Source organism: Stenella coeruleoalba (assembly GCF_951394435.1).
Source record: "Stenella coeruleoalba genome assembly, chromosome: 19".
In the NCBI taxonomy this organism is placed as follows: Eukaryota; Metazoa; Chordata; class Mammalia; order Artiodactyla; family Delphinidae; genus Stenella; species Stenella coeruleoalba.
This window is the reverse complement of record NC_137165.1, coordinates 46,716,351-46,732,959: the sequence shown is the minus strand read 5'-3', so window position 1 is coordinate 46,732,959 and position 16,609 is coordinate 46,716,351. Positions and strand designations below refer to the sequence as shown.

The following is a 16,609-nucleotide window of genomic DNA, read 5'->3' as shown; positions in this document are numbered from 1 at the left end:
AATTATTTATCTGACATTTTTAATTTAACTGGGTGCCCTGTATTTTAGGAGAGTCAGAAATAGTGATGGTGACTACTGGGTCTAGAGCCCTCGGACAGGGGACTGGTCAGTGAGATCCACAGGGAGTCCAGGCTCAAGCCCACTTCCTGGGCCCTTTCGCTCTTTGTGCCCCCATCTCCAAAGGCAGGATGTGCTTAGCCAGCAGGGAGGTCTCACAGGCCTCCCCCCCACCCCCCGCTCCAGGTTATTACAGACCCAGCTCTGATTAGTGGTTATGGGACCTGATGCCAAGTGAGCTGCTGGGGGGCTCTGTCGGGGCTCCTGCCACGTGGCCTCAAGCACCCACAATCTCTTTCCGGGCGGTTCTCTCTTTACTCCCCTGGACCGAGGAGTGCCCAAGTGCAGCGAGATGCTATCTCTGACGAAACAAAGTCTGAGATTGGGATTGACATATATAGATACACTAATATGTATAGAATAGATAACTAATTAAAAAATGGAGATACAATTTAAATGATGGCTTAGCATTTCAGCTCTGAGAATAAAAAATATTTATAACAAGTTCTAATAAAATGTATTCATTTCTTTATTTAAAAAAACCGAAGTCTGAATTGTGAAGGAGCAGTGCGTCAGGCGCGGCAATCTGCGGTGAGCCGCGTACACATTTGTATTCATATTTTCCTCATTGCTCTGCAGTTTGGCTTTCAACAACTAAGAATTAAAATGCTGTTGTCGGGGCTTCCCTGGTGGCGCAGTGGTTGAGAGTCCGCCTGCCGATGCAGGGGACGCGGGTTCGTGCCCCAGTCCGGGAAGATCTCACATGCCGCGGAGAGGCTGGGCCCGTGAGCCATGGCCGCTGAGCCTGCGCGTCCGGAGCCTGTGCTCCGCAACGGGAGAGGCCACAACAGTGAGAGGCCCGCGTACCACAAAAAAACAAAACAAAATCAAGGGAAGACCTGAAGGTTGGGTACCATTATGCCAACCTTGGAAATCATTTGACCAGGAAGGTGGGATGAAGTGGGAAGACAGAAGTGCCCCAGAAAACCTGTCAAAAATAGAGAAAGGAGGGCTTCCCCTTAAAAAAAGATAAGTCCAGACATAACTCCTGGGGAAAAGATGAATGAGACACGCACCCTAATTTGTGTCTATGACAGATGCTATCCAAACCGTAAAGTCACAAGGGCCCCTCAAAGCCTTGCCGTGACATCCCCACCCAGCGTTCTACGTTGGCTTTGTCTGACCAGCAGTATGACAGGAATATTCCAAAAGAACTTCTATGAAGAAATCAAGGCACAAACGTACCAAGAGGGGTCGCTTCAAAGCCAGCAGACCTTCAGCTTTCGTGGCCTTGACTGTCCTGTTGGTCCCTGACGTGATCTAATTTGTGTTTTTGCTGAGCCGGGAGTTTCAGTGGTAGTTATGAGGGGTGGAGCTGTGGGAGCAAAACCTCTGCTTGTGGGTGAGCCCAGCACCCACCTCTGCTCCCAGCTTTGATACTTTTTGCCTATTGGTACAAAGCTATTCTGCCAGGGTAGGTTTTTTAAATTGCTAGGCGAGGTGGCCGATGTGAAAAGATCTGAGAACACGATAGTTCTTAGTTGTTAAGAAGATGTTTTTGGTGGCAGGGCACGTCAAATACAAGGAAGACCCAGCTCTGTGATGTTGACAAGCTTCCTGCAGGGGTTCAGAGGGCAACTCATCCTGGAACTGTCTCATTCATCAAAGGCTCCCAGGAGTGCAGAAACCACACATCAGAAGAGAGACTGGAGAGGGACTTCCCTGGTGGTCCAGTGGTTAGGACTTGGCACTTTCACTGCCGTGGCCTAGGTTCAATCCCTGGTCGGGGAACTAAGATCCTGCAAGCCAAAAGAAAAAAAAAAAAAAATTCAACGTAGAACTACCATATGATCCAGCAATTCCAATTCTGGATATTTGCCTCAGAGAGTTTGAGTCGCCTCAAAGCAGGGACTCAAAGGCATGTTTGTACACCCATGATCACAGCAGAATTTTTCACAAGAGCCAAAAGGAGGAAGCATCCCACGTGTCTGTTGACTGATAAATGGATAAACAAAATGGAGTGTATTCGTACAAGGTGGTGTTATTCAGCCTTAAAAAGGAAGGAAATTTTTTTTTCATAAATTTATTTATTTTTGGCTGCGTTGGGTCTTCGTTGCTGCACGCGGGCTTTCTCTAGTTGCGATGAGCAGGGGCTACTGTTCGTTGCAGTGTGCGGGCTTCTCATTGCAGTGGCTTCTCTTGTTGCGGAGCACGGGCTCTAGGCACACAGGCGTCAGTAGTTGTGGCTCGCGGGCTCTAGAGCGCAAGCTCAGTAGTTGTGGCGCATGGGCTTAGCTGCTCCGCGGCATGTGGGATCTTCCCGGACCAGGGCTCGAACCCGTGTCCCCTGCACTGGCAGGCAGATTCTTAACCACTGCGCCATCAGGGAAGGCCCCAGGAAGGAAATTCTAACACATGCTATGACATGGATAAGCCTTGAGGACATCATGCCCAGTGAAATAAGCCAGTCACAAAAAGACAAATACCGTGTGATTCCACTCGTGTGAGGTCCCTAGAGCAGTCCAGCTGAGAAACAGAAAGTAGAACAGTGGCTGCCAGGGGCTGGAGGGAGGGGGAGTCAGTGCTGAAAAGAGAGGGGTTTCAGTTCGGGATGAAGGTGAGGGACGGCGGTTCTGGAGAGGGGTGGTGGTGGTGATAGCTGCACAGCAGTGTGAGTGGACTTAATGCCACAGAGCTGGACACTAAAGATGGTTAAAATGGTCAATTTTACAGGGTGTATATTTTAACAGAGTTTAAAGCAAGAGGTAACGGACTGAAAGTGAGGTTAGTCTGGAGTCACAGCTGGGACAGGAAGCACGTGACTCCTGAGAGGGGAGTTTGGGCCAAAGCCTCATTATACTTGCTGAACGGGTGGCAGCCCTGCCACAAGCGGCATCTGGAAGCTGGACCCCTGGCCACCCTCCTTCCCCATCGCAGCCACGCCCTTTAGCAGATGACAGGTAAGTTCACATTCCTTGCTCCTCCTCGTTTCCCTCGTGGCAGAGTGGAAAGGGCTTGGGATGGACTGTCAATCAAGACTTGAGTTCTTGTCCTTTCCCCTCCCTGGGCCTCCCCACCCCTCCCCGGCCTCCCTCAAGCCCAGGGGCTGGAGACGCACAGAGCTCCCTGCGGCCAGATGGTCCCTGCTGGAGCTCACGGCCAGATGGTCCCTGCTGGAGCTCACGTCTGCGTCTCTCTCAGTCCATTGTCGGCCTATGGTTTTCGCAGTTGTTTCCTGTTTTTGTCCTTTCTCTTCCCTCCCCTGCTCTGTCAACCACACAACCAACTTAGAGGTATGGGGCTGCCTCCCTGCCATGGGCCACATGGGCCCAGGCCATCCAGGAAGTTTCCTTCTAGTTTGCTAAGAGCTTTTATCATGAAAGATGTTGAATATCATCATTTTTTTTTTCTAGATCTACTAAGATGATCATAGTTTTTTTTCTTCTTAAATCTATTAATGTAAGTTTTTAGTTTGGGCTCCTTCAAAAATAGAGCCTGGAACAAGGACTTCAGTTCGGGTAGATTATTTGAGAGGTGATGCCAGGAAGCAGGGAGCGAAGGAGAAAAGGCCAATTAACGATGCATAATTGCTGTTGCAGCTGTAGGCAAAGGAAGTTCAAATCTGTGGGGACCTCTGATAAGTCTACAGGATGCTGCCCAGAATTGCCTTCCCCAAAAGAAGGAGACTGGAGCATGTATCCACCAGCTCCTGTTTCATCTTAGGGATGAAAGGGTTTCATCTTAGAGAACTTAACTCTCCTATGCTTCTGGGAAACACTAGCAGGCAGATAAGTGACTCCTAAAGCCGTTGAAGAAGACCCTGAGGCAAAACGCAAAAAGCAACGTGATATCAGCTTGAGGTGAGACACTGGAGCATAAGGTGAGTCTAAGCTTGCAGGAAATTATGTGCTGTAAATACAGTGGATGTCAGAGGAGGGCAGAAGTAATGTGACATAGAGCACCGAAGTTTACTGTTACCAACAATAATAAATGACATATGCAGATTTCTCTTCTGCTGTTAGACTACCTTTGCATAGCTGAGATAAGCCCAACTTGGACATGATGTCTAGTATTTTTAATATACTGCTAGATTTGGTTTGTTTGTATTTTTCTTACTGTTGCATTTATATTCATGAGTGAGACTGGCTTCTAATTTTCCTTTTTCATCCTATTCTTGTCTCATTTTGGTATTAAGGTTACACTGGCCTCATAGAAAGAGTTAAGAGTGTGTTCCTGCGATTTGCATTCTCAGAAAGAGTTTTTATAAAATTAGAATTATCTCTACTTAAACTTCTGGAACACTATCTAGACTTGGTATTTCCTTTGTGGGAAGATTTCAAATTATGGATTTAATTTTGTTTTTAGTTTGTTTTTAATATTCTACATATGAATTAAATCATATGGTATTTGTCTTTTTCCATCTGACTTATTTCACTTAGCGTAATGCCCCCAAGGTCCATCCGTGTTGTCACAAATGGCAAGATTTCATCTTTTTTTTAAAAATATTTATTTATTTATTTATTTGGCTGCATCGGGGCTTAGTTGCGGCATGCGTTGCGGCACGTGGGATCTTTCGTTGTGGCTCGCGGGCTCTACTTTGTGGTGTGCGGGCTTCCTCTAGCTGTGGCATGGATTTAATTTCTTTAATAGCTGTAGAACCATTCAGGCTTCTTATTTCTTCTTAAATCAAGTTAGGTAAGTTCTGTTTTTTCTAAGATTTGGTCTACTTTGTTTCATATTTCTTGACATAAATGATTTATAGTCTTTTTAATTTTAACTTTATTGAAGTATAGTTGATTTATAATGTTGTATTAATAAAATTTTCAATTATGGTAAAATACACATAACATAAAATTCACCATTTAACTGGTTTTAAATGTACTGTTTTAAAGATGGTTGTGTTACATTTACACTGTTTTGCAACAAATCTCGAAAACTTTTTATCTTGCAAAACTGAAACTCTATACCCATTAAACAAACAACTCACCATTTCCCCCTGCCCCCAGGCCCTGGCAACCACAGTTCTACTTTGTTTCTATGAATTTTTTTTTTTTTTTTTTTTTTTTTTTGTGGTACGGGGGGCCTCTACCGTTGCGGAGCACAGGCTCCGGACGTGCAGGCTCAGCGGCCATGGCTCACGGGCCCAGCCGCTCCACGGCATGTGGGATCTTCCCGGACCAGGGCACGAACCCGTGTCCCCTGCATCGGCAGGCAGACTCTCAACCACTGCGCCACCAGGGAAGCCCTGTTTCTATGAATTTGTATAGGCTTCTTCTTTTTTGAATTATAAGATAACATTATTTTAATTTTTTAAATTGAAGTATAATGTACAATATTATGTGAGCTTCAGGTGTTCTACGTAGTGGTTTGGCATTTGCATACATTATGAAATAATCACGATAAGTCTGTTAATCATCTGTCCCCACATGGAGTTATTACAATATTATTGGCCATATTCCTTACAGTGTGTGTTATATCCCTGTGGCTCATTTTGTAACTGGAGTTTTGTACCTCTTAATCCCATTCGCCTATTTTGTACCCCTCTCCACCCCTTTCTCTCTGGTAACCACCCATTTGTTCTCTGTATCTATGAGCCTGTTTTTTGTTTGGTTTTATTTGTTTTGTTTTTTATTTTATTTTTTAATTTTTAATAGATCTTTATTGGAGTATAATTGCTTCACAATACCGTGTTAATTTCTGTTGCACAACAAAGCGAATCAGCCATATGCATACACATGTCCCCATATCCCCTCCCTCTTGAGCCTCCCTCCCATCCTCCCCATCCCACCCCTCCAGGTGGTCGCAGAGCACCGAGCTGATCTCCTTGTGCTATGCTGCTGCTTCCCACCAGCCAACTATTTTATATTCAGTAGCGTATATATGTCGATGCTACTCTGACTTCACCCCAGCTTCGCCCTCCCACCCCATGTCATCAAGTCCATTCTCTATGTCTACCTCTTTATTCCTGCCCTGCAACTAGGTTCATCAGTACCATTTTTTTAGATTCCATATATATGCACTACCATACGGTATTTGTTTTTCTCCTTCTGACTTACTTCACTCTGTATGACAGACTCTAGGTCCATCCACCTCACTACAAATAACTCAATTTCGTTTCTTTGTATGGCTGAGTAATATTCCATTGTATATATGTGCCACATCTTCTTCATCCATTCATCTGTTGATGGACATCTAGGTTGGTTCCATGTTCTGGCTATTGTAAATAATGCTGCAATGAACATTGTGGTGCATGTCTCTTTCTGAATTATGGTTTTCTCAGGTTATATACCCAGCAGTGGGATTGCTGGGTCATATGATAGTTCTATTTTAAGTTTTTTAAGGAACCTCCATACTGTTTTGCATAGTGGTTGTATCAATTTACATTCCCACCAACAGTGTAGGAGGGTTCCCTTTTCACCCCACCCTTTCCAGTATTTATTGTTTCTAGCTTTTTTGATAATGGCCATTCTGACCGGCGTGAGGTGATACCTCATTGTAGTTTTGATTTGCATTGCTCTAATAATTAGTGATGTAGAGCATCTTTTCCTGTGCCTCTTGGCCATCTGTATGTCTTCCTTAGTGAAATGTCTATTTAGGTCTTCTGCCCATTTTTTAACTGGATTGTTTGTGCTTTTTATATTGAGCTCTATGAGCTGTTTGTATATTTTGGAGATTAATCCTTTGTCTGTTGTTTCATTTGCAAATATTTTCTCCCATTCTGAGGGTTGTCTTTTTGTCTTGTTTACGGTTTCCTTTGCTTTTTGCTTAAAAGCAAAACTTTTTAAGTTTAATTAAGTCCCATTTGTTTATTTTTGTTTTTATTTCTGTTCCTCTAGGAGGTGGGTCAAAAAAGATCTTGTGGTTTATGTCAAAGAGTGTCTTTCCTATGTTTTCCTTTAAAAGTTTTACAGTGTCTGGTCTTACATTTAAGTCTTTAATCCATTTGGAGTTTATTTTTGTGTAGAGTGTTAAGTAGTGTTCTAATTTCATTCTTTTACATGTAGCTGTGCAGTTTTCCCAGCACCACTTACTGAAGAGGCTGTCTTTTCTCCATTGTATGTTTTTGCCTCCTTTGTCGTAAATTAGGTGCCCATAGGTGTGTGGGTTTATCTCTGGGCATTCTATCCTGTACCATTGATCTATATTTCTGTTTTTGTGCCAGTACCATGCTGTCTTGATTACTGTAGCTTTGTGGTATAGTTTTGAGCCAGGGAGTCTGAATCCTCCAACTCCGTTTTTCTTTCTCAAGATTGTTTTGGCTATTCAGGGTCTTTTGTGTTTCCATACAAATTTTAAGATTTTTTGTTCTAATTCTGTGAAGAATGCCATTGGTAGTTTGAAAGGGATTGCATTGAATCTGTAGATTGCTTTGTGTAGTATAGTCATTTTCACAATATTGATTCTTCCAATCCAAGAACATGGTATATTTCTTCATCTGTTTATGTCATCTTTGATTTCTTTCATCAGTGTTTTATAGTTTTCTGAGTATAAGTGTTTCGCCTCCTTAGGCAAGTTTATTCCTAGGTATTTTATTCTTTTTGTTGCAATGGTAAATGGGAGTGTTTCCTTAATTTCTCTTTCTGATATTTCGTTGTTGGTGTATAGGAATGCCAGAGATTTCTGTTCATTAATTTTGTATCCTGCAACCTTACCAAATTCATTGATTAGTTCTAGTAGTTTTCTGGTGGCATCTTTAGGATTTTCTATGTATAATATCATGTCATCAGCAAAGAGTGACAGTTTTACTTCTTCTTTTCCAATTTGTATTCCTTTTATTTCTTTTCTTCTCTAATTGCTGTGGCTAGGACTTCCAAAACTATGTTGAATAAGAGTTGCAAGAGTGGACGTCCTTGTCTTGTTCCTGATCCTAGTGGAAATGCTTTCAGTTTTTCACCATTGAGTATGATGCTTGCTGTGGGTTTGTCATATATGGCCTTTATTATGTTGATGTAATTTTTGTTTTTTATTTGCCATGCCACGCAGCTTCCAGGATCTTAGTTCCCCGACCAGGGACTGAACCCACACCCTCGGCAGTGAAAGCTCAGAACCCTAACCACTGGACTGCCAGGGAATTCCCATTTGGTTTTTTTTCAGATTCCACATATAAGTGAGATCATACAGTATTTGTCTTTCTCTGTCTGACTCACTTCATTTAGCATAATACCCTCTAGATCCATCCATGTTGTCGCTAATGGCAAGATTTCATTTTTTATGGCTGAATAATACTCCATTGTATAGATATACCAACCACATCTTTATCCATGCATCTATCAGTGAGCACCACCAACAGTACACAAGAGTTCCCTTTTCTCCACATCCTTGCCAATGCTTTTTATTTGTTTTCTTTTTGATGACAGCCATTCTGACAGGTGTGAGGTGATATCTCATTGTGTTTTTGATTTGCATTTCCCTGATGATTAGTGATGTTGAGCATCTTTTTGTGTCTGTTGGCCATCTGTATATCTTCTTTGGAAAAATGTCTCTTCAGGTTCTCTGCCCGTTTTTTTTTTTTAATTAATTAATTAATTTGGTTGCACCAGGTCATAGTTGCGGTATGCAGGATCTTTAGTTGTGGCATGTGGGATCTAGTTCCCTGATCAGGGATTGAACCTGGACCCCCTGCATTGGGAGTGTGGAGTCTCAACAACTGGACCACCAGGAAAGTCCCCTCTGCCCATTTTTTAATAGGGTTTTTTTTTTTATGTTGAGTTGTATGATTCTTTGTATATTTTGGCTATTAACCCCTAATTGGATATAACATCTGCAAATATCTTCTCCCATTTAGCAGGCTGCCTTTTTGTTTTGTTGATAGTTTCCTTCATTGTGCAAAAGCTTTTTAGTTTGACGTATTTGTTTATTTTTGCTTCCCTTGCCTGAGGAGACATATCCAAAAATTATTGCTAAGACCGATGCCAAAGAGCATGCCGCCTATGTTTTCTTCTAGGAATTTTATGGTTTTGTTTATTGGGATTTTAAAAATTATTATTACTGGTTCAGTTACATTACTGGTAATAAGTCTGTTCATATTTTCTATTTCTTCCTGATTCAGTCTTGGGAGATTGAACGTTTCTAGGAATTTATCCATTTCTTCTAGGTTGTCCATTGTATTGGTTTATAATTGTTCACAGTAATCTTTTATGACCCTTTTTATGTCTGAGGTGTTTTTGTAACTTCTCTTTTGGTTCTGATGAGTTTGGCTAAAGGTTTATCAATTTTGTTTATCTTTTTGAAGAACCAGCTCTTAGTTTCACTGATCTTTCCTATTGTTTTTTGTTTGTTTGTTTGCTTTTAGTCTCTATTTCATTTATTTCTACTCTGATCTTTATTATTTCTTACCTTCTACTAACTTTGGGTTTTGTTCTTCTTTTTCTAGTTCCTTTAGGTGTAAGGTTAGATTGTTCATTTGTATAGTCTTCTTTTTAATCTTGTAGTTATGTAGTTATTTTTATTCCTAATAATGTTTATTTGTGCTTTCCTTTGTTTATAAGTAAATTCCAGCAGAGATTTGCCTGTTCTACTGGTTTTTTCAAGGAACTAACTTTTGGTTTTATTGATCCTGTCTACCATATCTTTGTTTTCTATTTTATTGATTTCTGTTCTTTATTATTCTCTTCTGAGTTTACTTTTGGGTTTACTTTGTTGTTCTTTTTATAACTTCTTGACTTCTTACTTAAATTGGATACTTATTTCATACACTTTTCTAATACAAGCATTCAAGATTATAAATTTCCCTTTAAGTACCACTTTTGATGCATCCAACTAATTATAATCTATGATATTTTCATTATCACTCAAATCTAAGAATTTTAAAATGTGTCATTTATGATTTTTTCTTTGACCCATGGATGAGTATGTTTTTAAATTACCAAATATATAGGGGTCTTAAAACTTATCTTTTTGATGAATTTGTATTCTCTATAGGTGCAGATCAAGCTTTTACATTGTATGTTTCAGCTCTTCCATTCACTTACTGATTTTTTTGTCCGCTTCATTATTCATAATTGAGAGACATTGTATTAAAATTTCTTGCTGTGATGATGGTTTTATCTCTTTGTAGTTCCTTCAAACTAAGTGCTTACAAGTTTAGAACTATTATAATTTCCTGATGAATTGACCCTTTAATCTAGGTACTTAATCTATCCCTAATAAATATCAATATTTTTGTCTTAAAAGTCCTCTTTGTCTGATATGAGTAGACCTTTTCTGGCTTTCTTTGGGTTAGCTTTTGCCTGGTATATCTTTTTCCATTCTTTGACTTTCAACCATTCCATACTCTTAATCATTACATGTGTCTTGTAAACAATGTGGAACTGGGTTTTCTGTTTAAATATTTTAAAAATCGAATCTGAGATGAGAATTTAGGCATGACTGAGTACATGACTTCCACTAAACCCTGCTAAGAACTGAGTTTAAGAGCCTGCATTTTCAACAGCAATCCATAGTCGGTAAGAACGCTAACCCAGAAGGTTGCCTTCTAGGTAGTGTGTTTGAGCTGCTTTTTTTTTTTTTTGGTAGACTTTTTTTTCCTAAGAGCAGTTTTAGGTTCACAGCAAAACTTAGGGGAAGGTAGAGATTTCCCACAAACCTCCTGTCCCCACGCGCGCACAGCCTCCCCCATTACCAACACCCCCCACCCCCCCCCCACCAGAGTGGGACATTTGTTATGACTGATGAACCTGCATGGACACATCATCATCGCCCACAGTCCATAGTTTACATTAGGGTTCACTCTTGGTGGTGTACATTCTATGGGTTTGGACAAATGTATAATGACACACGTGCACCACTGTAGTATCATACGGAGTAGTTTCCCTGTCCTAAAAATCCTCTGTGCTCTGCCTGTTCATCCCTCCCTCCCTTTAATTCCTGACAACCACTGATCATCCAACCAACTCCTCATCATTCCTAAATTCTCACCTCAGTTCTGTCACCTAATTCACCTGAGCCCCAGGTTCCTCAGATGCACAATCAAAATGTGTAGACTTGGTGTGATAGTTAAATGAGATAATGTAGGAAAACCTTAACTTAGTCCCTAGAAAAGAGTAGGTGTCAGTTAAATGCTAGCTTCCTTTTCCTTCCTCCTTCTCTTAGCAATCTGAAATCACGTTTAGCTGAGAAAAAAAAGAGAAGAAAGTGCCCAGGGACAGTGTGTATCACCAGAAATCTAAGAGCAGGGGAGGGTAGGGGGCAGAGGAAGGAGGTAAACATCCAGCTATTGCCTCCTAAACCCTATTTCCAACTTGGAAAATCCCTACGCAGAGGGGACTCCCACAGTGTGTCCTGTGGGATTTGGGGCTCCCCAGATCTGAGGCTTGTAGGCAGCGCTGTCCTGTGTGTACACACAGCGCACGGGAATCCCGTGTGCACACACATCACTCACACACACGTGTGCCCCCGGCGCTCCCCCCATCTGCCTGGCTTATCAGCTGCTTCCCAGCTTCCTCTGCTTGGCTTCTTAGAGACCTGGGACCCTGGGAGCCGGCCTTCCACGTGGCCTCCCCAAGACCACTCAGATAACGAGAGGAAATGTGGTCATCAGCTCACAGAAGGCTGGGGGTTCCGGCTGCGGCTCCAGGCCACCACTCCCTGACCTGCGCCCTCCATCTCTCTCCAGGCGGTTCTCGGCTGTTCCCTGGGAGCCCGTGGACGCCACTCGAGATGTCCCCTTTTGGTGGCTGGGGACTGCTCTCGGCCTTCCTCGCCCTGCTCTGCTGCACAGGTGAGCCTGGGGTTCCTGACGGGGCGCGTGCCAGCCAGGACCCCCTCCCCTTCAGGCAGGGAAGGGGGTCCCGGTCCTGAAGTCGCTGAGGCTTTGAACACAGAGGCCGTCCGCCATGGGTACAGGATGCTGTGCCAGCCTGGCTTCCCCATGACCCTGGGCAGCGGGTAGGGGTCCTGGCCTTTTGGGAACCAGACCCCATAACTTCATGGTGTGTGGAGGTGGCAGGCTGTGGAGACTAAATGGAGAGGTGAAGGGAGGCTGGGGTTCAAGGGCAGGTGAGGGCACGCCCCAGCTAGTCTTCAGAGGTGGTCCAGGGGTCAGCAGAGGGCAGCAGAGGGCATCACCTTGTGGCGACCACGAAAGCGAAAACGAAGCCCCTTCCAGGAGGTCCAGGGGACCGTGAAGGAAAATGCCGCCGTGGGCTGAGCACTCTGTTTTGGACAACCTGCCAGGTGCTTTCACGACAACCCTGCAGGAAAGGGATTACTAGCCCATTTGACAGATGGAGAAACTGGGGCTCAGAGAGAGAAAGCACTTTGCCCAAGGCCACACAGCTGGTACCTGGCAAACTCAGGTTTCAAACCCAGCTCTCTCGCCCTGCAAAGCCCCTCTTTTGCCCCTTCATTATATGCCACTAGCTGAGGGCTAAGTGGGGGGTCTACGGGTGTGGCAGGAGCACAGGACACAGGACGGGCCCAGCTGGCTGGGATCAAGGACCTTCTGGTCTTCACCGAGTGGGAGGCGAGCGCCGAAGGCCTGAAATGCTTCGTGCCTGAAACATTTCTTGGCTCTGTGCCACACACAGGGTATTGTGCTGAGCACAAAGGGAAATATGCGAAATCTGGGCCTTGCCTTCTAGAAGCTCCAGAATGTCCAAGGGAGAGCCAGCATGAATATGAGTCATTTGCAAGGTGGTCCCATTACCTTCCTGACCTCGCCTCCCCCTCCTTCCTCCTCGCTGAGCTCCAGCCATCTGGTCTCCTCCCCACCCAGGGTCTCTGCGCTGGCGGTTCCCTCCCCCCACAGATACCTGCCTGCTGGGCTCCCCACCACCACCACCCCGACCTCCTTCATTCTTTGCTCAAATGTCGGTGTTTCCGTGAGGCCTGTGCTGACTACACTATTTAACACGGCAACCCCACCCCACTCCCTATTTCCTTTCCTAGGCATTTACCACCAACTGACAAGCTGGCTAGTTCACTTGTTTATTATTGTCTGTCTCCTTCGCTGCAATGTGACCGCCGCAAGGGCAGGGTTTGGTCTGCTTTGGTCCCTGCTGGATCCCCAGAGCCTAGAACAGTGCCTGGCACACAGCCAGTGTTCAAAAAGGATTTGCAAAGAAGAGAGGAAAGGAGGGAGGGAAGAGTCAAACCCATGGCCATGGGGGCTCAGAGGACACAGTCCACCTCCATTTCAGAGAGGCCTTCGTGAAGGAGGGGACATTTGGGCTGGGCCTCGTAGGTCGAATAAGATCCCTCTCCATGGAGATAGAAGACGTGCATGAGAAAGACTAATCTGGAGGCGACGAGCTGGAGGAACATCAACCAGAGGCAGGCAGACAGCTGCAGGGGGGTCACAGTCTCTGTGGTCTAGACCCAAGACGATAAGGTCTGAACAAGGGGAGAGGAGCAGAGGGGACCTCTACCCCTTATCAGACTGACGCTGCGGGCAGCTCCACTGGGCAGGGCAGCAGGGACTTCTCCTGCCTAGTGTTTCTGGTCTTCCAGGGTCTGGCGAGGAGGCGTTCGAGGTACGCACGTGGCCAGAGCAGCTGATGGTGGAGTCCGGGGAGTCTCAGGTGATTAACTGTAGTACCACCTGTACCCAGCCCAACACCGGTGGTCTGGAGACCACCCTACACAAGACTCTCCTGGCGGAACAGGATCAGTGGAAGCTGTATGAGGTCTTCAACATCTCCCAGGACACAGATGTCATTTGCCATTTTACTTGCTCCGGGAAGCAGGAGTCCAAGAGCCTGAACATCAGTGTGTTCCGTGAGTGCGGCACCACGGGGCCCTGCTCCCCTAGGCCAGAGCCTGGGTCTACCGAACGCGCGCAGAGCTGCTCTGTTACTGCTGCTGGGTGCTCTCGTTATGGCCCCCACTTCCCTGGGCTCCTGGACCCAGTCCATGGGCTCAGAATCTTCTCACACCCTCCCCTGGTCTCCTTGAGCCTGTTGGCAACCCTGGTTTTGAGGTTTGCTCAGAGGAGGACAATTCAAGCAAGGTTTAGACAAATCTAAAAGCTGTTTCCCATGCCGTGCTACAGTCTCCTTCTAGCTTGGTAGCACCCCATCACCAGAACACCCTGCGCCCCATGACAAGCAGTGGGGGCCCCATCAGGAGGGCTGGGACACTCTGCAGTAGCCCACTGGCCTCCCGGAGAGAAGGCTGAGGCGTGGTTTTATCTCCCCCTGAGGGCCCTTGGCGAATGTGTGACCATCACACACACACCTGCCCAGAGGCCATGGAGACCCTGGAGAGACTGGGATTCTCTCAACAGCTTGGCACCGAGGGTATCGCTCGAAACTGTCATCAGTGGATCAGATGAATAGAAAGATGTCCTATACCTAACATATTATCCTGGGGTAATGGGGGCAAGGCATTCTAGTTCAAAAAGGAGCCCAGGGTACCACCGAGTTTAATAGCTAAGGGCTAGAGGTAGCTCAGAACCCGATCCTGAAGAGCCAAGGCAGGTCTGACTCCGGCCTCCACCTCTGAAGTGAGGAATCTCACAGCTCATGATCCAGTTCCAATGAGTACTCCCTTCTAAGTCTCTCTCAGCATAATTGTCCAACCATTTAATTTTTGAAATTTGTATTTAATTTTTGGAGAGGAAGGAGACAGGTCCAAAACTTTTATATCTTTCTAGTTGACTGTACAGATTCTGGACCTTTTCTTTGTAGACACCAGGCTACCTCCATTCTTGTCCATTCCAGAATTCATGTCCATAAAACAACCACCCAGTACATCCTTCACCCTGAACTGCTTCCTCCTTCCTCTTTTTACACTTTAGAGCAGCCAGGCCCCAGCCCACTTCCTGAGAACACTGTGGTGACGGGGATGGTCCTGGCTGGGTGGAGCCTGCTGGAACTGCACCCCCATCCTGACCAGACCTTGCTTCCTTCTTTCCTTCAGACCCTCCAAAGCAAGTGCTGCTGAAGTTATGGCCCACTTTAGTGGCTGTAGGGAGGTCATTCACCATCCAGTGCAGGGTGCCCTCTGTGGCACCCCTCGAAGGTCTCACTGTCACCCTGCTCCATGGCAGTGAGATCGTATACAGCCAGACCTTTGTGGGGACAACACTTTCCCCCCAAGAGGCCATGGTCACCCACAACACCACGGCTCACCGGGAAGACGACCGCCACAACTTCTCCTGCCGGGCCGAGATGGACCTGCGCTCTCGCGGCGGGGACCTCATTCACAGCGTCTCAGATCCCCAGGCGCTCGACGTCTATGGTGAGGGGGAGCCCCCGGAGGAGGAGGGAAGGAGAGGGCGTTCACTTTCAGCCCCTCGTGGGAGGAAAACACCTCTGCCCCACTCTCTGCCAGCTCAGGGGGAGGCACCCAGGAACTTGATCCCAGGAGTTCCCTGGAGCTCTCTCCAAGTTGCCAGCTTGGACCCCAGCTAGCTGCTTGGCCATTAACAAGCTGGGTGACCTTAACCAAGTCAAGCTCCTCTCTCTGGCCTTGGCCCCTCTCTGCAATGACAAGTGTAGCCTGACTGACCCTTAAGATCCCCTGGAGCCCTGCTGTTCTGTGACTCTAGACGACCTAGATGTTCTCTGTCTTCTGAGAGTTTGGTAGAAGCTCCCTCAGCTCTGCCCAAGGAGGGGCTCGGCCTGGACCACGCCACTGTCCAGGCTGTGGTGTCCAGCAACCACGTGCTGGTGCCAGGAGCTGGCGGCAGGGGGACATCCGCCCTCACGGTCTCACAGAGGCCCAGCTGGTGGCCTGGACCCCGGCCCCCCTTTCCTCTAGTTGATATACCAGTTGCCACTCACCTCTGCAACACAGGGTGACTGCAGAAGGACGAGGGGTGGGGGGGTGATGGATGGACCTCTACTCCCCCTCTGGCCCTGGTACCTGGGGCCAGAGGACTTCTAAGACCACTGCCCTCTCCCTCCCCAGAGCCCGCACAAGACAACCAGGTGGTGGCCATCATCACGGTCGTGTCAGTGCTGCTCTTCTTGTTTGTGACATCTGTCCTGCTGTGCTTTGTCTTTGGGCAGCAGTGGCACCAGAGGCGGACAGGTACCTACGGGGTGCACGCTGCCTGGCGGAGGCTGAGGTGGGCCTACCGGGCATAGCCTACGTGAGCGGCACGGCCACCAGCACGGCGGCCACTGGGACTCAGCATGGCTCCTTAGGGCTGTGGTTCAGCCCTGGCTGAAGGACCACGACAAGCAGCAGAGGACGTCAGGGACCCTCCCTTTCCTAGTCTGAATACAAACACCTGGACTTAACCCTGTGCCTCAGTGTCTCCTCCTGGGAATGGTCAGGAAGGGAGCCACCAGGCCCAGCCGGACTTCGGTCTCCAAATGTCCCCTCAGCCTCCCTCCACCCTCTCCTTCACGGGGGACTTCCAGAGCCCCGGGGAGCCCAGGCCCTGGGGCACCCCCATGCTGACCAGCCCAGGCACCAGACGCCCACCCTCATCGGACACTGAGCGACTCATTCCTACTGAGGGTGGGTGGGGAGATGCACCATGGCCCAGAGGGGCAGAGAGACACTCTGTTCCCACGTGGCCCTCTGGGACCGCAGGCCCTCTGTGTCAGAGCAGGGCATGGCTCTGACCTTTCCTTTCTGTCAACAGAGCCAGCTTCCAGGG

The 16,609-nt window shown here is 46.7% G+C and overlaps 1 protein-coding gene across 3 annotated transcripts; it reads left to right on the top strand.

The window, feature by feature from the left end:
• Window positions 1-2,932: 2,932 nt before the first annotated feature.
• Window positions 2,933-16,336, top strand: ICAM2 (intercellular adhesion molecule 2). 3 transcript variants are annotated; one of them, XM_079905050.1, is made up of 6 exons: window positions 2,933-3,017; window positions 11,672-11,776; window positions 13,507-13,577; window positions 13,662-13,773; window positions 14,917-15,237; window positions 15,910-16,336. In XM_079905050.1, exons 1-6 carry the CDS (start codon window positions 3,011-3,013, stop codon window positions 16,086-16,088), a joined length of 795 nt encoding a protein of 264 aa, XP_079761176.1. In that variant the 5' UTR covers window positions 2,933-3,010; the 3' UTR covers window positions 16,089-16,336. The 3 variants fall into 3 exon arrangements, with proteins under 3 accessions (XP_079761176.1, XP_079761175.1, XP_079761174.1); XM_079905049.1 differs by having other exon boundaries at window positions 13,507-13,773; window positions 16,011-16,336; XM_079905048.1 differs by having other exon boundaries at window positions 13,507-13,773; window positions 15,910-16,334.
• The last annotated feature ends 273 nt before the right edge of the window (window positions 16,337-16,609 follow it).